Genomic DNA, 19,099 nt, shown 5'->3' with positions numbered 1-19,099 from the left:
GCAGCATATTACTTTCAAAGAACAGAAAAAAAAGGAAACAAAAGCACTTTACAAGCAAAAAATTACAGCCAAAATAAAAGACAAGGAATTAGTTGAGAAAGAGTTCTACTTCGAGAAGAACATTAAAGTAACAAACTAACAGGGTAAATGACTTATTTTCTTACTCCATTATTCAAACATATCCCTTACTTTTTATCTCTACATAATTCTGATTATGTTTCCTATTTACCATAAAAATTAGTTGTTATTTATTTCTTTCATTTGCAACTTAATCTGAAATTTTATCATTGTTTTATTTTTATTAAGACCTTTGGATATGGAAGAAGGGTGTGCATTCAAACAATCAAGTCATTAGAAAGATCCTGCTTGGAAATATAATAACTTGAAAGATCCTAAGGATCCTATTTTAGTAATGTGCATATTTTCCGAGAAGACTACCAAAGGTGGAATATTTCGTGCTAAACAAAGCAATCGATATAGCAGAAGAGACAATAATGAAGTCTTTTAATGAAGATGATAGGAAGTACAAGGAAGTACTCAAAAATCAAAATCATTGATGAAAGATGGGAATGCTAACTTCATCATCCATCACACGCAACTGGTCATTATTTGAATATGGAATTCTTTTATAAAAATCCAAAAATTGAGTTCAATTAAGAAGTTACAAACGGATTGTACAAGTGTATAGAATGATTAATTTCGAATACCTACATTCAAGAAAAAATCATGAATGAATTGTCTTTGTACAAAAGGGCCAAAGGACAATTTGGAAATCCAATGGCAATTAGAACAAGGAACACCAAGTCTCCAAGCAAGTATTTGATGTTTTCTAATTTTTTTTGCTTATCGTATAATGTTTATATGATTTTGTTGACATTTTTAAATAATTTTGCAGCTAAATGGTGGAGTTTGTTTGGAATTCAACACCCAATTTGCAGCAATTAGCCATCAAAATCTTGAGTTTAACTTGTAGTGTTGCAAGTTGTGAACGCAATTGGAATATGTCCGAGCATGTAAGTACACCTTATGTGAAGAATCCCTAAATATATTAATTATATGTAGATATATACATATTAATTACATGATCGTCCTAATATTTTTTCCTTTTTTGTAACATGTGTAAAATATTCACACTAAAAAAAACAGACTTGAGCATCAAAGGTTGTATGATCTAGTTTTTGTGAAGTACAATCAAAGATTTAAGGCTCACTATGACATGCAAGATGTCATTGATCCTCTATCTTTAAATGGCATTAATGATTGCAATGAGTGGTCGGTGAAATAGGAGCTAATGTTGAAAATGAAAGAAGAGCCAAAGACGAATTGTTTTTTGAAGGTGATAAAATTTCTGTTGTAGTATCAACCTAGAATATATATATGTATAAATATATATACACATAGAGAGAGAAATTGAATTCCCTGGCATTAAATCCTGCAAACAAATTTCTAAGAGAGAGAGAGAGGAGAGGGGAGGAATTGCATTCCCTGGCATTAAAGCCAGCAAACAAATTTCTAAGCAAGGAAAAAAATGAAGCCAAGAGGAGCATGAAGACATTGTAGCAAACAACAATCACGACTCATACATAAATAAGCATATTATAAGGACCAATGGCAATGTTATCATTGTTATAAAGAATTAAAAAAAAAAAAAGGGGTCATACTCAGTGTTAGAGTACTTGTACATGTATATTATATGTATATACATACTCGAGTGTACACCATTATTGTATTTATATGGGCTAGTTTGCCCTAGAATTGTATTCATTCTTTTCTCTCATCATTTATTTATCATGGTATCAGATGCCGGCCGATCGCCGGAATCTTGTTCAATTCGGTCTATGACATCGCTGTGAACGTGTTCAGTCTAGAATTCTGTACACCCTCCGACGTGATTTGTTAGCTCTCCACAGAGCTCTTTCTGAGCCTTGCCACCTCTGTGCTAGCTTTGCAACCTCCGACGAGCCTTGCCACCTTAGTATTCACTTTGCAACCTCGCAACCTTGTGGTTGCCCCGCTAGTCTTGTGAGCACATAGGATAAGAGAAGATGAGACAGTGCAACCAAATTAGAGGTATGGGAACTGAATTGAAAGAAGATGAGGTTGTTTTGAAGGTCATGAGAAGTTTATCATCAAGGTTTGTGCATGCTGTAACCTCAATTGAAGAAGCAAGGGACATGAAGACAATGACTTTGGATGATTTGAGCAGTGCTTTACAAGCTCATGAAGCTAGATACAATCAGTTCTTTGGAAGACATGAAGATCGGTCCTTTGTAGTTCAAGGAGACACAAGGAGTGGTAGAAATGTGCAAAGAGGGAGAGTTAGAGGATTCAGAGGTAGAGGAAGGTTTGATGGCAATTGGAGAGGCCAGGGTTATGTTGATCAAAGGCAAGTTGGGCAAAGACAGCAAAATTCTTCTGATAGTAACACATGGCAGAGGGGGAGAATTGGATCAAGATCATTTGGCAGATTTTCAAGAGGGCAAAGGCAGTTTGTTGGACAGAGAGGTAATAGAGGGAGCTTACAAAATATACAGTGCTTCAATTGTAAGAAATATGGTCATACTCAATCACATTGTTGGTCTCAGAACAAAATTTTGAAAGGGGGTCTAGTTCTAATTCTCAAGATGAAGGATCTTCTAGTGACTATGGGAATTTGTTTTCGGTGCATGGAGGTGATGGCAATGTTTGTTCTTCACTATGGTTATTGGACAGTGGTTGTTCAAATCATATGACAGGTGACAGAAATTTGTTTTACAGTCTAGATGAATCAGTGAAGCATAATGTGAAGTTGAAAAATGATAAAGATGTTGAAGTGCAAGAGAAAGGCTCAGTGATGGTTACAATGCAAGGAGGAATTAAAAAACTGATTCAAAATGTGAAATATGTGCCACAGCTGGCTCATAATTTACTTAGTATTGGGCAATTGACAGCTTGTGATTATGAGATTGTCTTCAAGAAGACTTGGTGTAGAATTATGAATGCTGCAGGTGAATCAATTTTGATGTTGCATAGGAACAGTAACAATTTGTATCCTATAGAGTTTTCTGCTGGTGATGGTGAGCAAGTGAATGTTGTGAAGCAAGGGTGATCTAGCTTTATTGTGGCATCACAGATATGGGCATTTGCATTTTTCAAGGACTGAAAATTTTGAATCAAAAGAAGCTTGTTATTGGGGTGCCAAGGGTACAACCTATAGGTATATGCGAAGCATGTATTTATGGGAAGCAAACAAGAATACCATTTCCATCTGGCAAGTCATGGAGAGCAAAACAAAAATTACATCTTCTGCATGCAGATGTTTGTGGGCCAATGCAGACTGAATCTCATGGTGGCAGTAAGTATTTTCTGTTGTTTATTGATGATTGCACTAGAATGAGTTGGGTATATCCAATCAAGTACAAGCATGAAGTGTTCTCATGCTTCAAACAATTTTTAGCCTTTGTTGAGAGACAATCAGGCCAGAAATGAGAATTTTGAGAATAGATAGAGGTGGAGAGTTTGTATCTAAAGATTTTGATGACTTTTGTTTAAAAAATGGGATTAAACATGAATTGACTGCTCCCTATACTCCTCAGCAAAATGGGGTTGCTGAGAGGAAGAACAGAACTCTTATTGATAAGGCAAGAAGCTTGTTAAATTCAAGTCACTTGCCAAATTCTTTCTAGGCAGAAGCAGTCATGACAACAGTGTATCTGTCTAATATTTCTCCTGCACAAGCAGTGTGGAATAAAACTCCCTATGAGGCATGGTTTGATGTTAAGCCAAAGGTGAATCATTTAAGGGTCTTTTGTTGTATTGCATATGCACATCTGCCAGCTCAAAATGTGCAGAAGTTAGATCAAAGGGCCCTGAAAGGTGTTTTTGTTGGATATTGCAGTAATACCAAGGCCTACAGAATTTTTATACCAGAATCAGGGAAGCTTGTGATCAGTAGAGATGTGACTTTTTCTGAGAATGAATTTTGGCAGTGGAAGGATGTACAAGATTCTACAAAGGCAATAATACTACCAGATGTGAGAACTATATTAGGAACTACAACAACATCAACATCTGAGCTATCAGAAAATTCAGTAACAGAAGATGGTAGTAGTATTAATGGTCATAGCAGCAATGGTGTTTCACCAAGCAGGTAGTCAGAACAGTTGAGTGATTCCAGTGTTGATGAGTCACCTATACAAAGAGTTAGAGCACTGAAAGAAATTTATGAAGGTTGTACTTTTGCCTTGGCTGTAACAAATCCTGAGACATATGAAGAAGCAGTAAAGTCTGAGCATTGGAGGCAGGCAATGTCTGAAGAACTTGACTCAATCCAGAAGAATGGTACTGGGAAGCTTTGTCAACTACCAACAGGTAAGAAGAAAATTGGGGTCAAGTGGGTGTATAAGACTAAGTTAAGACCAAATGGTGAAATTGAAAAATATAAAGCAAGGCTTGTAGCAAGGGGCTATGCTCAGGAATATGGGGTTGATTATGAGGAAGTTTTTGCTCCAGTGGCAAGAATGGATACAATAAGGATGATCTTGGCTCTCGGTGCACAAAGGAAATGGCCAATTTATCAATTGGATGTTAAATCTGCTTTTTTGAATGGGAAAATAGAAGAAGAGGTACATGTGTCTCAACCTAGAGGGTTTGAAGTACAAGGTAAAGAAGATCATGTATATAAGCTGTTTAAAGCTCTATATGGTTTAAAACAGGCCCCAAGAGCATGGTATGAGAGGTTAGATACTTGGTTTCTTTCTCAAGGCTTTCATAGAAGTCTAACAGAACACACCTTGTACAAGAAATCTGAAAAACAGTCTGAAACATTATTGGTGTGTGTATATGTGGATGATTTGATTGGTTTGGGATCCTCAATTGAAGCAGTTGATCAGTTTAAAGAAGCTATGAAAAAAGAGTTTGATATGACAGATTTAGGTGTGATGAAATATTTTTTGGGATTGGAAGTGAATCAAAGTGGACATGGTATTCATGTTTCACAAAAGAAGTATGCCAAAGAGTTGTTGAGGCAATTTGGTATGCAGAATTGCAAGTCAGTGGGTGTTCCAATGGCTCAAAGCACAAAATTGCAGTTGAATGATGATGCAGAAAGTGTTGATGCAACTATGTATAGAAGTTTGGTTGGTAAACTTTTGTATTTGACACACACCATGCCTGATTTAGTATATTCAGTTAAATTACTATCAAGACATATGGCTCAACCTACAAGATTTCAATTTGGGGCTGCTAAACATGTTCTGAGGTATGTAGCTGGTACTTATGACTATGGAATTCAATATAACGGTAATGTGGATTGTGTGGTTGAGGGCTATTGTGATAGTGATTGGAGTGGAGATACACAAGATAGAAAGAGCACATCTGGTTTTGTTTTTTTTTCTAGGATCAAGAGCAATGTGTTGGTCATCAAAAAAACAAGAAATTGTGGCTCTTTCATCCACAGAAGCTGAGTATATTGCCTTGAATGCAGCATGTTGTCATGGTATGTGGATGGAGAAGATTTTGGTTGATTGTAATGTGAATTGTGACACTACAGTCCATATCTGGTGTGATAATAAATCATGTATAGCTATTGCAAAAAATCCTACACTTCATGGTAGAACAAAGCATATGGATGTGAGGTTTCACTACATTCGGGAGCTTGTGACAAAGAAGAAGATTCAAGTGAATTATTGTTCTACAAATGTACAAGTTGCTGATATCTTTACAAAGTGTTTGAGTGTTCAAAAGCATAGACAGTTCAGAGGTAAAATGGGAGTCTGTCGGCTTCAATCAAGGGGGATTTTGTTGGTTATGATTGAAGAATTGAAGAGATGCAGAGAAGAAGCTGAAATTGTCCTGGTGGTATAACTTTTGATTTAAAGGGTATTTGTGTCTTTTCAAGTGTTTAAATTTTAGTTAAATCCATTAGCAGATGGCTGGAAGTAAATCAACGGCTGTGATGCAGTTCATCAGAGAAAAGGAGTAAGTTCGAGGCAGCAGCTGAAGCAAAGGGTTTCAGAATCAATGAACGGCTGAGACTTGATCATCACATATAGTTTCATTAGTTCAAGGCAAAACAGATGTGACTGGATGAAGAGCGGTGGAGTTGGTCTAGTTCAGACGCGTGGGTTATGACTAACCTGTTTCTTTTCAGTCACCGAAGTTTGTATAAAGGGTTGTTTAATTGTTGTTTTCAGTGATATGAGTTTTTTCTGATTATGTTTTTCTGTGAAGCCTCTTCTTGTATGAATTTTCCTTCTTAATTGAGTGAGTTTTGATCCAAACTTTGTATAAGAAAGTTGTTGTTCGTGATCTCAACTCTTTGTGTATTGATTTTCAGAGGGAACAGAGTTGTACAAAATCTGGTATCTTTATTTCAGTAAAGCTGATCTATGTTTTACTGATTTTCTAGTTTCTTTGAGCTTGTGTGATTTTTCCTAATCAAGTGACTGAGTTTTGAAGGTTTCTTTATATAAGAAACTTGTTCTTCTAGATCTAAACTCTCTACATAGTGATTATCAAGGTTCGCCAGATTATACAGACAACAAAGTAAGCAAAAGGTTCTAGGAAACGTTTTAAAGTAATTATACAAGGACAAACAGAGGTTGAAAGCTCAGAAAGAAAACAACAAAGTAGCATGCACTGATTAAACCTGTAGAGAAACTTGGCAACAGCAGGAAGCATTTTCCTCATATTTAAAAGAAATGAAGGAAATTCTACCACCAAAGAAAACAAAAAGAACAAAATAACAAATATGAATACTCACCAAACCCATAAACCTTTCATGAGTCCATCCTTTACACAAGTTGCAGCATCATCTACCATCAATCGCCTCCCCTTGTGAGATACCCTTGTGTAAACCATGAAAGCCTGACAGAAAACAAAATTTTCACCAACAAAAAACTCATCGGAAACATAAAATGCAGACTTAAAAGAGCAGCTATACAAAGTATTTTAAAAAAAAAAAAATTAAAAAAACATGCAGCTCCAAGCTCAATTAAATCCCATTGGCTTTCCATACACCCAATCTTTTCTAGGCAACAAAGCACCACTAACACACACAAATTGACATAGTGATTACTTTTGCAACAGAATTAATTTGAAGAGAACAGGCTCACCAAGGAATTATACTACTACTAACACAGGAACTGAGCTAAAACAAAAAACAAAAGAGAGTTACCATTCAAGATAATGGCGACGAATTACATCAGGCTTGATCCTCTCACCCTCCAACCAACTAATGACCTCAAAAAACAACAAAATGGTCAAAATCCCCTTCCACCCAAACTTGTTCAAGCTAAAACAAAATAAAAAGATTTAACATTCAAGATAACAACGAAGGAATCTCAGGCTTGATCTCAGAGGTCTTCAACCAAGAATTTTGCAAAATCCAATCAACTCCTCACCCTCCAACCAGCTACTCACCTGAAAAAACAACAAACTTGTAAAAAGTGCGCTTCAATCCAAATTCTTTCATCTAAAATAAAAACAAAACAGATTTAGCATCCAAGATAACAGCGAGGATTCAGGAATCTCATCAGGATTGATCATCTTGCAAAATCCAAACAACCTCTCACCATCAACACAAGAACCAATAAATAGCGTTAAAAAAGAAGGATTTGAAAAGAACCCTACGTCTCGGCTCTTCGCTTTGTCAGCAAGGCGCTTGGAATCGATCTCCTCAGCATCTTGGAACCTGGCCATGGATCTTCAATCGAGCTCTCTGTGCTTCTTTTCAAGCTATCAAAGGGATTAGGGTTAGGGTTAGGGTTTCGGCCTTTCGGGAGCAGCGAGAAAAAGGGAAACAAAAAGGGAGGGAAGAGATTTCGAAATCGTTTTCAGAAGGGGAACAGTTGGTTATATAGGATGGGTTAACGGATCCTAAAAACTATTGGATTAAAGATCCGAATTCCCAAAACGGGTTCAAAACAATCATAGCAGCAAAGATCCGAATTCCAAAAAATGGGGATAATCATGTTCATAATGAATCAATGATAAGGGTTAAGTCAATTTGAAGTAAAAATATTATTTTATAATTTAAAATCAAATTAAAAATAATTAATAATTGAAATAGGATTTATTAACTATTTATCAATGTTAATGGTCAATTGAATTAAGACAAAATGGATTAAAAATTATTATTTTAACCTATTATTAATAAATCAGCAGAGTTCATAACATTTTTTTTTGTACATAATCAAAATAGAAAATTTTCCATCAATTTATTGTAATTTATTCAACACACAATAAATTTATCAAATTATGTAATTCACATAAAAATCATAGTTTTCAAAAGATGTCGTTTTAATAATGTCCCACTAAATTATATATATAAATATATAAGAGTGGATCCACTATTGCTCTCTTAAAAATTAGAAGGTGAGTACTAATAAAATAAACAAATAACTTTATAGTAAAATAGCCGTATAAGAGATATATCACATAATCCACTAATAGTGGAAATGAGTCGTTCTACAATAACTTTAATGAGATGAAGAATAGTGTCTAGGAGACAATTATCACGATAGATCGTCTATCATGTATGTCATAGAGTTACTAAAAAAATAGCTTCTACAATTAGGTCCAAGTCACCAAGGACAATGACAAATGATTTAATAAAGTCGAGGCTAAACATTAATATATGTATGAAGCCTCGAGCTTGGTTTCCATGATTTTGAGGGCCCAAAAAACTAAAGAAAAATTACATGATTAAGTTTGATTATTTTTAAGGACTTATGGATTTCTAAAAATTAGGCCCCGCACGTGTGATTTTTTTTGAAAAAACTCTCGTGTAAAAAAAATATTTATGAAACTTATAAATTCTACAAAATGATCTCCCACACTTGTAATAGAAAAAATTGATATTACATTTCCCTCTTTGTTCAAAGGTTAAGTGTTCAAATATGTGGTTTGTAATTTGTCCGTGTTAAAAAAAAAACTTTGAAGTTTGGTCATTTTATAGAGAGGCACCGTTAATGTTAGTTAATATCTTATAGTTAACATATATGATTTAATCATAAAATCAATCTTAATTACCACTTTTAGTTGATCAGTTCAACATTGATATCTTTGAGGTTCTTTCCACATAGAATAATTCATGCTCACGTTTGAAGTCAACCTTATGGGACGGCTATCCAAGAACAAGTCTAAATGAAGAGAAGTTCATCAAGAAAAACAAATATAAATGAGAAATTATAAAATACCTCATTTGGCTATTAGAAGGTCATCCATTTCTTCAATTTGACCAACTTGTTTGTTCATGTGCTTTTATGTGTTCTCATATGTAATTATTCTTATAAAATCTTTAATTATCTTTCTAAAACTTAACCAATTTGTTTGTAATAAAAAAAATATAAAATATTTGAGTTAAGAATTATAAAATATATAAATTTGATAAAAGAGAACAATCCGGTTCTCATCTGCTTTGCTTTTTGAAAAAACTTGAGTTCGAATTTTTTAACTCACAAATACACATTTAGATCCTCTTTAAGGGAATCGGGTTACATGACGAGATTTTTTTATATTTTTTCAAACACTGTAATTAGTGACATATGCACCTATTTATTCTTTGATAATCCTTTAAGCAAGGGAAGGTGTTTCTTGCATATTCATAAAATATATATATATATATATATGATTGAAAATATGGAGATTAGATAGTGAGATTTCTTGGATTATATCTTTTGGACTTAATCACAGAGAAAAAGATTGACGTTGAGGTGATGAAAAGCAATGGCCAATCAGGAAACCTCCACTTAAAATTGAACATTTGGGAACAATGACAACCATCACTGTGTCTTGGGATTGGCCCTCAATCAAGATGTGTGGTTGTCCATTGTTTCCATTGACATTATAAACAATGAATTAATGAAATAAAATGGGACCCAATTTAAGGCCCCAATAAATTTAATTGAAGGGTCAACCAAGTTACCAATCCCACCCTTTCACAATATGAACAACTTGTTATTTTATTTGTGTTCATTTATTATTATTTATTATATGCTTCACTATTAAATGCATTTAATGCTTGTTTGGTGGCCATGTCTATAAATAATAAATTTTTCCTACAAATATCTGGTGATAAGATGGCTGAGAATTTGAAATTTCAAACATGTAACCATTAATTAAAAAATAATAATAATAATTACACAAACTTCTTAATTTTAAAAAATGGATAAAACAGTGCAACGTTGCGTGTGAGGGTAAGTTTATTGAAAATTTTATTTAATAAAGTACATAGAATTATATATAATGTACATGGTTTTTGTCATTCGATATATGTATTTATGTCTTTTGTTTTTGGAAACCAAGAAGATATATTTGTCCATGGTTATCATGGATTAAAATATAATTTTGCTGATAATCATCTGTTTAAATACAATTGACTTTAAGGATTTTATATATTTATATACCTTTATATAATTAAGAAAGAAATGGCATATATATCTCCACCAAATTTTTTAACATAAGCTTTAAAAAAATTACGTTCTTAAAATGTGATAAATCCTGTAAAAAAAATGTGCACATGGATCAGAAAATTAAATATTCAAATCATAAGTTTTTACCCTATTATTGTATTTAACGGGACTTAAACTCAGAACTTTTTAAATATCCAATGGCAACATCCTTCGTAGCATGGTTAATACCATAAGCTTATGAAATCTTTAGACGAAACCATATTTTTTAAATTTAATTAAACCAAATAATTAATTATTATTATTATTATTATTAATTAATTTGTAGTAATACATGTACTCCTTCCTCGTGGGCGACGGTCAACAACGGAAAGCGCGGCGGTGGCAATTTCGTAAATAAATGCATCTTTTCTCCATTAAGTGTTGACCTTTGAATCATCCCGCTCTCCAAACACGACCGACTTCGTCTTCCCGTTTGATCCCATTTAAATCCCTAGATCTCTCCTTCTCTGCCTCCCCCATTCGATCTCTCGGCCTCCTCCTCCACAGGTGAGCCACCCAATCTCTCTCTCTTTTTTCTCAAATTCCAATGATTTTCTCATTGATTTGTTTTCTCTTTGTTTCTTTTGATTTGATTGAGTTTTGGTCCAATTCGAGGTTTTTCTGTTTGATTTTGTGTGAAAAATATAGTGATTTGATTGAATCTATTAGAAAGTTTTGTTTTTTTTTTCAGTGTAAAAATCTGGTTTTTCTTGCAGAGTTGTAGGATTGGGATCTTTTTCTTCTTGCTTAGACAAAGGATAGATGTCGTCGGCCGTCATGAATATGACTTCATTGGCTTTGGGATGGTTCTCTTCATCGTTTGATGCTCCTTTAGCTCGGGCTGTTGTTTTTGGGGTCCATATTGATGGTGGGTACTCTAGCATGAATTGTTTCAGTGGAGGAATTAAAGTTTTTTTTTTTTTGTTCATAAATTTTCATTTGAGCTGACACTGCTGATATGCTTTCTATTTTCAGGGCATTTAGTTCTAGAAGTGCTTTTGATTTTGGTTATTCTCTTCCAACTCTCAAGGAAGAGTTACAAGCCGCCCAAGAAGCCTCTCACTGAGAAGGTTGGTTGATTTCTTGGCCCTAGACAGTTTGATGCATCCTTTACTGTCAGAATTTCACTTTTGATTTTTCTATTTTGTGTTTTATGTGCTGGTTGCTTGAACTTGCTCTAGATCTAATGAGTGATTGTGTTTTATTGTGATTTTAAGACAGTAGCTAGTTTTACCACACTTGGTATTGGATTATGTTTAATGTCAAATTAATATCCCTTCTCAGATAATGTAAACCCTTTTTTTCTTTTTTCTTTTTTTTTTTATGAATTGTTGACAAATGTTTGGCACCTTGTAGTCTCAAATTTTGCATCTAGTATTTTACTTTATTTTATTTGGTTCATGGTAATTCTGGCATTAATGTTCTTTCCTTTTTTTTTTTGTTTAATAACGCTTTAATATTCTCATCTCAGTTTCTTCATTTGTGGTGTGTGCATTTTGATTAAGTGATTATCATAGTTGTTGTATTTGTTTCTCAGCTGATAGACATGATCTGGCGTCATGCATGTTTTAGTGAAATTTTGTTGCTTTACTGCAGGAAATAGATGACCTTTGTGAAGAATGGGTTCCAGAACCTCTTCATCCTCCAATTACAGAAGAAATGGTAGTTGAGCCTCCTACATTGGAAAGGTAATATAGGAACTTCCGGTTTAATTCTTTATATAGAATGATGCATTTCTGGCATTGGTTGGTGCTTTCTTTGTATTTGCATGTGAACATTTTAGTCCTCATATTTTCATGCACATTTGATTACTTTTATTGGTCTCTTTATACTTTTCAATAAACTTTGTAGGCTTAATGGTTTTGATCAACCAACCTTGTGTTGGTCAATGCATCAAAAGCTCACCTACTTCTGTTTTCCTTTTTACCTTTACGGCCCTTCTACCAAGTGCATAATGGCCTAACTAGTTGGCATTCTCATAGTCTAAAAAGCAACGGGTATATTGTTCACGCAAGTTGTGGAAATGGAAGAGCTTTTTCTGGTTGTATAAAAGTGCCATATTTCCTTAATGAATGTTTATCTCTTTGAACCTTATGTGTTTTTCTATATTTTTAAGGATCTTGTTTTGTTTTCCATATAAAATAGTTGGTAATTGGTTTCCTTATACATATATATTTTGATCCTTCTTCTCTTAGTTGCTCTTCATTGAGGGTCTCTCCCATATGACTTGTTACTTAAGTTAAACCAATGTGTTACATTGTACTAAGTTTTCTTTTTCGCTTGCCGTAAATGCTACTAGAAAAATAAAATATATGGAGATGATATTTTTCTGCTCACAGGGTTTGTCTTTTATTTCAGTGCTGCAGGGCCGCATACCATAATCGATGGAAAAGAAGTTGTAAACTTTGCATCTGCCAATTATCTTGGACTTGTTGGGAATGAGAAGATAATTGTGAGTCATAACCTTTTTAGTCTTTTGAATATCATTATTGTTGCTGGTTTGGAAATATTCTTAATACTTTGTGTTTTTTAGGATTCCTGTGTTGATTCTTTGGAGAAGTATGGTGTTGGTTCTTGTGGTCCTCGTGGTTTCTATGGCACAATTGGTAAGTGCCTTATTTTCAACTTAAGGCAGCTTAATTATATGCCAGAGTGCATATTTCTTACTAGTAGCACATCTTTGTAGATGTCCACCTTGATTGTGAGACCAGAATTGCAAAGTTTTTGGGAACACCGGATTCAATTCTTTACTCTTATGGAATATCAACAATTTTCAGTGTCATTCCAGCCTTCTGCAAGAAAGGAGATATAATTGTTGCGTAAGTATTCATTTTTCTTGGTACCATTGCCAATGTTGACTAAATTTTCATTAGGATTTAGATATACATTTTGATTATATAGCTTTGTGGCATTCATGTACACCATGAATTAATTGCATTTTATGCATGACAGTGATGACGGTGTCAACTGGGCTGTGCAAAATGGGCTCCATCTATCTAGGAGCACTATAGTTTATTTTAAGCATAATGATATGGCTTCTCTGCAAAGTGCTTTGGAGAAAACCACTAAGGGAAATCGGCGGGCAGAGAAGCTCCGACGGTATATTGTTATTGAAGCTGTTTATCAGGTATAGATGATTATTTTGTTGTTACAATAGCTCTACTACAAGGACATTAAAGCTTAAAAGGAATAAAATATTTTGAATATGTGTGATGTTAAACCTTTTTTAAGCAAGCTGCATCGTGTATCCTTTTTTAGAGTCGCAAGTTTCAAAACACTCTTTTATTTATGATGGTATTTCTCTATTGCAGAATTCTGGTCAGGTAGCCCCACTGGATGAGATTGTCAGGCTGAAGGAGAAATACCGTTTCCGACTTATTATGGATGAGAGTAACTCATTTGGGGTGCTTGGAAATTCTGGAAGAGGCCTTTCTGAACATTGTGGTGTTCCGGTATGTCCTTTGATTCTCTTTGAATTATTCTTTTCACTGCTTCTATTTGTTCTTTGTTGACTGATTTTATCATTTTCTTAAGATTGAGCAAGTTGATATCATAACTGCTGGTATGGGAAATTCATTGGCAACTGATGGAGGCTTTTGCACTGGAAGTGTTAGAGTTGTTGATCATCAGGTAAGATCTTTTGTTTTGATTTGCTATTCAATAATTCAGACCCATTATATGAAATGCCATGGATCAACTTCTCAATTGCCATTTTTATCTGACAATGCAGCGACTCAGTAGCTCTGGCTATGTCTTCTCTGCATCTTTGCCTCCCTATCTCGCAAGCGCTGCCATTTCTGCTGTCAATCACTTGGAAGAGAACCCAGCCATCCTCGCGTCATTGAGGAATAACATTGCTCTTCTGTGGAAATGTAATCTTTAACACAATAAAACTATTTTCATGAACAACTAAGACCAATTATTATTCCTTACCATTCTTAAATGCCTTGCCGATAAATGCAGGTCTTTCCGATGTGCCCGGGCTTACTATTTCAAGCCATCCTCAGTCACCCATAGTTTTTCTAAAGCTGAAGAATTCAACAGGCTCCTTCAAGAGTGACATGCAGCTACTTGACAATATCGTTGACCGGGTAAGTTGATGCATGAAACTCTTTACCTTCAACAACTCAACAGAAAAAAAAGAAAACCAACACTTCTCTTGACATTCCTTTCGTCGACAGGTTCTAAAGGAAGACTCTGTATTCCTTGTCACCTCCAAAAGGTCGAAGTTAGATAAGTGTCGTCTTCCTGCAGGCATTCGAATGTTTGTTTCAGCAGGCCATTCGGAGGCTGATGTCCGAAAGGCAGCTGAATCATTGAAGAGAGTTGCAGGATCTCTGTTATCTTGAGGCTTTTTATCAGATGAGAAGGAAGGGAACTTTCTGGCATAATTCTGATCATCATATTCAGACCAACATGAATAAGATGTTTTTGTTGGCTTATTTTTAGAATGTATATATATATGTTGTATTTGCATTCCATTCTCTGCACTGTATTTCTAGGAATTATGTAGATCTTGCATTCCTGATTGTGATACTTGTCCAGAATTTTGCTTCATTTATACACTGAATTAATGTTGTAACTTTCCTGAGTGTTTGTCAAATAAACTTTGTTGTAGGGGTGTTTTCATCAGAGTATTTGCATATTTGTTGAAGTCATAAAGGTATATATGCAATTTCTTTTACAAAATACAAAAGCAAAACTATTATGGCTTAATAAGTCCAAAATAAAATGTTTTTAAAATTTAGTTTTAATATAAAAATTTGTTTATATCGAAGTACACACTGATATATATATATATATATGTATCAGCAATTACCCAGTTTTATGGGAAAATACAAGCAATTTTCCAAGATTTATATGCACAGTTATTCATCAATAAAAATAAATAATAAACTACTAAGGGTTTATTTGCAAAAAAAAGAAAAACTATATATACTGAGAGCCCTTTGGGAGCTCCCCGCCGGTGTTCATGGCTTCTCTCCAACCTCTCCGACCACCGCTCGCCGCAGTCCATGGCCAAACCCTCTCTTCCATCTTCCAACGAGATCAAGAGAAATCCCTCGCCCGCTCCATCGCCAAGCTCATCAATGGCCACTCCTCCTTCCCCTCCGACCTCCTCCTCTCCACACTCTCCCTTCACCCTCCCTCCCTCTCCCTCCACTCTCTCCTCCGCTCCCTCGACCTCCTCCGCCTTCCTTCCTCCGCTCTCCACCTCTTCCACTTCGCCCACCTCCACCTGCCTCCCCACCCTCGCCTCCCCTCCAAGACCCTCTCCGTCCTCTGCCGCTCTCGCGACCTCTCCGCCGCCCGCTCCTTCCTCCTCTCCCTCCCGTCAGTCGAAGATCGCCTCTTCAACACCCTCATCCGCGCATACGCCCGTAACGGCGACATCCGCGCCGCCGTCTCCCTCTTCCGCGACATGCCCTCCCCCTCCGTCTTCTCCTTTAACTCTCTCCTCTCCGCCCTCCTCCGGCGCGGCCGCACCAACGCTGCCACTAAGCTTTTCGCCGAGATGCCCCGTAACAATGTCGCCCCTGATCTCTGCACCTTCAACACCCTCATTCGTGGCTTCTGCCTCAACGCCATGGTTGATGAAGCTTTCCGGTTCTTCCAGGAGATGATGAGGCGCGGATGCCAACCGGATGTTGTCACTTACAATACTCTTCTAGACGGACTTTGTCGTGCAGGCAAGGTTGAGGTTGCACGCAACTTGTTCGAGGGAATGCGCAAGAGAAAAAGTCGTGATTTTTCGCCCAATGTGGTGTCGTACACTACCTTGATTCGTGGGTTTTGTGCGAAGCTACGGGTGGAGGAGGCGCTGGAGTTGTTTGAGGAGATGTTTGGTGTTGGATTGAAGCCAAATAAGATTACTTATAATACTCTCATTCAAGGTCTTTGTGAGTCTCGGAAGATGGAGATGGTGAAGAGCGTCTTGGAACGCGAAAGGAGTGGTGGTAGTGATGGAGGCTTCAAGCCAGATGTTTGCACTTTCAATACTATAATAGCTGCTCATTGTAATATGGGTCATGTTGAGGATGCGTTGAAGGTGTATGATGGAATGCTGCAGCTAAAGGTGAAGCCTGATTCTGCTTCCTATACTACTTTGATGCGTAGCCTTTGCCAAATTGGTGAATTTAGTAGAGCTGAGGAGCTTTTCAATGAGATAATGGATAAGGAGGTGTTGGTGAAGAAAGGGACTTGTGTTCCTTTGATGGCAGCTTATAACCCGATATTTGAGTATTTGTGTAAGAACGGGAAGGCGGAGAAGGCGGGGATAGTGTTTAGGCAGCTTCTGGAAAGGAGGGCAACTGTGGATATTACTGCTTTCAAGACTTTGATTCTGGGTCATTGCAAGGAAGGTGAATTCCGGAAAGGATACGAGTTGGTGATAGTTATGGTGAGGAGAGACCTTGTGCCAGATGTTGAGGTATATGAAGTATTGATCGAAGGTTTCTTAGATAAAGGGAAGGTGCCTTATGCTTGGAAGGCGCTGCAAAGGATGATGGGCAGTGGGCATCGGCCGAGCACCATGATCTTTCATTCAGTGCTTGCTGGCCTTTTGAAAAAGGATGTTTTTGTTAAAGAAGCGGCTGACTTGGTTTTGGAGATGTTCGAACGGAAGGTCCGGCAAAACATTGATCTCTCAACAGATGTCATTGTCGCTTTGTTTGGAAGTGGTTTGGTTGACAGGGCGTTCGAGGTTCTTGGACTGATTTATAGTAAGGAATACTATGTGAGAATGGAGAAGATCGTTGCATTTCTGTGTGAGAGCAAAAGGTTCGTGGAAGCAGGGAAGCTTTTGCTGTTTTGTTTAGAAAAGCATCATAGAATTGATAGTGGTATTTATGGTGTGGTTATAAGTGGGCTTTGCACAAATGGGAGATTCTCAGATGCATTTGTGCTATTTTATGAAATGACAGAGAGTGGACTTGGACTGATTAATTCTAGCTGCTTAAATGATTTAAGACTTGCTCTTGAGACAACAGGAAGATCAAAAGAAGCTGCATTTGTCTCTAAAAAAATTAACGGTGCGAGTTCTCAGTGATGCATACATTGATTCTTGACCTTCTCTTTTTTAATGAAGGATGGGAGCTTCAGCAAGATTTTGGTGAGGACATCATAATGGATTATAATCCCCCTTCATAGTTTCAGAGGGTTGATGAAAGAAGGTATGCTTTTTGTGACTCTCTAATGCTTAGATGCTTATTTTTCTCTAGTTTGAAAACTTTCATTTATGTGTGATTGGAGGAAGTAAGAGCTTAGGACGACCTTAAATATAATTTGGACTTACTTATGTTCCTGACTAATATAAGGTTTCTCATGCATGATCCAGAGTTATAGGTGGCGTGAATTTCTAAATAGTGATGTCCTTTCCTTCAAGCAGTGAAAATCATCCTTAGAATGATACCAGAGATGAGAAAAAGATATCAACTCTTCAGTATAGGTGTAGACCTTTATGGTTCATTGGCTGATAACTAGTCTGAAGGGAGCTTCCTTTATGACTGAGATAAGTAAGCTCCAACTTATTTTCCACCTTATTTACCGAAATCCAAGTTGCACTCTTACTATTGCAGCTCATATAATCCCAAACCAACACATAAAAGGTAGATGGACCTTCTCTTTCTTGATTTTTTTCATCTTATTTGCCAAAATCCAAGTTGGCCTCTTACTATCGTCACTGAATTCATCGTCTGTAATGCATTTGTTGTCAGCTTTGATTTCCCATGATACGGAATGCCTGCAGCATCGGGAGATCGTCTTTATTTTGAATTCAGACGAACATGTTTATCATATTCCATGGGTGTTTAACTTTGATTAGTTCATTCACAGAAGTTTCTGAAAGTTAACAACTGGCTTGCATCAAAGAGACCGGCAAATAGAGATTGCATCCAACATTTTCCACATCAACTGAAGCATCATGCTTAATTCATGTCCCTGATACAGAGAGACAATTGATAATGACACTTTCAATCAATTAGTGAAACGAATGTTTATAAATCATCAGAATGAGTTCAATGAATCTGAAATCATGAAATGATGCTTGCTTTCAGATTGATCTCTAAGAGGTATTGAATTTTTAAGGATCATTCGTATTCATTTTCTCCGTATTACTAGCTACTGACATTATTGTTATGTATCAGGTCGATGTTAAACTTCTTGAAGTCGAGGAAAAGCCGAAGAGCAGACGGCGAGCGGTTCTCATCGGAAAAATTATTAATGTGTCCATAAAAGGGTTGTCATTTTTTATTATGTTATGTATTGAGAACCATAGCATGGTATCATGATTGTTAACGTAGCTGCGCCATTTGTGTTAGCTGCTGCTTTGAATGAAATTGGTTTTGGCCAGATTATCTCAAGTGAGGGGGCAATAACTCATAAGAATGTAGTTTGAAAGAATGCTTTTCATATATTGGGTTGGAGGGGAAAAAAATAGTTTAATTAATATTAATAAATAATTAAATGTCCGTTAAAATTAGTTATGTTGAAGGAAAAACGCTAACTATACACACACAAAAGAACTTTGCATATTTATTTTAAGGGAAAATTACTGTTTACCCCTCGATAATTTCAAAACTTCCCAAACAACCCCTGTGAGTTTTGCATAGCTCAGACAACCCTTCCTTTATTGTTTCACTTCCTTTTTACCCCCTGCATTATGAAAT

At 36.1% G+C, this 19,099-nt stretch overlaps 2 protein-coding genes and 1 long non-coding RNA gene across 9 annotated transcripts; 2 read left to right on the top strand and 1 right to left on the bottom strand.

The window, feature by feature from the left end:
* Nucleotides 1-1,612: 1,612 nt before the first annotated feature.
* On the bottom strand, nt 1,613-7,791 carry LOC120259875. Of its 3 annotated transcripts, XR_005536363.1 has the most exons (5): nt 7,612-7,791; nt 7,314-7,401; nt 7,157-7,213; nt 6,743-6,846; nt 1,613-2,019 (listed from the first exon to the last, which is right to left on the bottom strand). It is a non-coding gene; the product is annotated as an uncharacterized LOC120259875 (long non-coding RNA). The 3 variants fall into 3 exon arrangements; XR_005536361.1 differs by having other exon boundaries at nt 7,157-7,401; XR_005536364.1 differs by having other exon boundaries at nt 1,613-2,014; nt 7,157-7,401.
* A 3,032-nt stretch (nt 7,792-10,823) lies between these two features.
* On the top strand, nt 10,824-15,065 carry LOC120265163 (long chain base biosynthesis protein 1b-like). The gene is made up of 13 exons (XM_039273055.1): nt 10,824-10,940; nt 11,150-11,301; nt 11,409-11,503; nt 12,030-12,121; nt 12,792-12,885; nt 12,967-13,039; nt 13,120-13,252; nt 13,386-13,560; nt 13,745-13,885; nt 13,968-14,063; nt 14,164-14,305; nt 14,397-14,524; nt 14,615-15,065. The coding sequence occupies exons 2-13, from the start codon at nt 11,196-11,198 to the stop codon at nt 14,780-14,782; spliced, it is 1,443 nt and encodes a 480-aa protein (XP_039128989.1). The 5' UTR covers nt 10,824-10,940; nt 11,150-11,195; the 3' UTR covers nt 14,783-15,065.
* A 241-nt stretch (nt 15,066-15,306) lies between these two features.
* On the top strand, nt 15,307-18,815 carry LOC120257743 (pentatricopeptide repeat-containing protein At1g02060, chloroplastic). 5 transcript variants are annotated; one of them, XM_039265299.1, is made up of 4 exons: nt 15,307-17,605; nt 17,770-17,947; nt 18,267-18,502; nt 18,578-18,814. In XM_039265299.1, the coding sequence occupies exon 1, from the start codon at nt 15,406-15,408 to the stop codon at nt 17,479-17,481; it is 2,076 nt and encodes a 691-aa protein (XP_039121233.1). In that variant the 5' UTR covers nt 15,307-15,405; the 3' UTR covers nt 17,482-17,605; nt 17,770-17,947; nt 18,267-18,502; nt 18,578-18,814. The 5 variants fall into 5 exon arrangements, with proteins under 5 accessions (XP_039121233.1, XP_039121161.1, XP_039121089.1 ...); XM_039265227.1 differs by having other exon boundaries at nt 17,770-18,040; XM_039265155.1 differs by having other exon boundaries at nt 17,770-18,040; nt 18,149-18,502.
* The last annotated feature ends 284 nt before the right edge of the window (nt 18,816-19,099 follow it).

The sequence above is a fragment of the Dioscorea cayenensis genome, chromosome 1 (genome assembly GCF_009730915.1).
Source record: "Dioscorea cayenensis subsp. rotundata cultivar TDr96_F1 chromosome 1, TDr96_F1_v2_PseudoChromosome.rev07_lg8_w22 25.fasta, whole genome shotgun sequence".
Lineage (NCBI taxonomy): Eukaryota > Viridiplantae > Streptophyta > Magnoliopsida > Dioscoreales > Dioscoreaceae > Dioscorea > Dioscorea cayenensis.
Note: the sequence above shows the minus strand (reverse complement) of the source record. Positions and strands in the feature narration are given on the sequence as shown.

What these genes read in the sequence shown, in the direction of transcription:
- LOC120265163 (XM_039273055.1), top strand. Translation starts at nt 11,196, where the DNA reads ATGTCGTCGGCCGTCATGAATATGACTTCATTGGCTTTGGGATGGTTC. An exon ending in GAGCCTCCTACATTGGAAAG is followed by an intron (nt 12,122 to 12,791) that starts GTAATATAGGAA and finishes CTTTTATTTCAG; the next exon opens with TGCTGCAGGGCCGCATACCA. An exon ending in TTGGGAATGAGAAGATAATT is followed by an intron (nt 12,886 to 12,966) that starts GTGAGTCATAAC and finishes TGTGTTTTTTAG; the next exon opens with GATTCCTGTGTTGATTCTTT.
- LOC120257743 (XM_039265370.1), top strand. Translation starts at nt 15,406, where the DNA reads ATGGCTTCTCTCCAACCTCTCCGACCACCGCTCGCCGCAGTCCATGGC.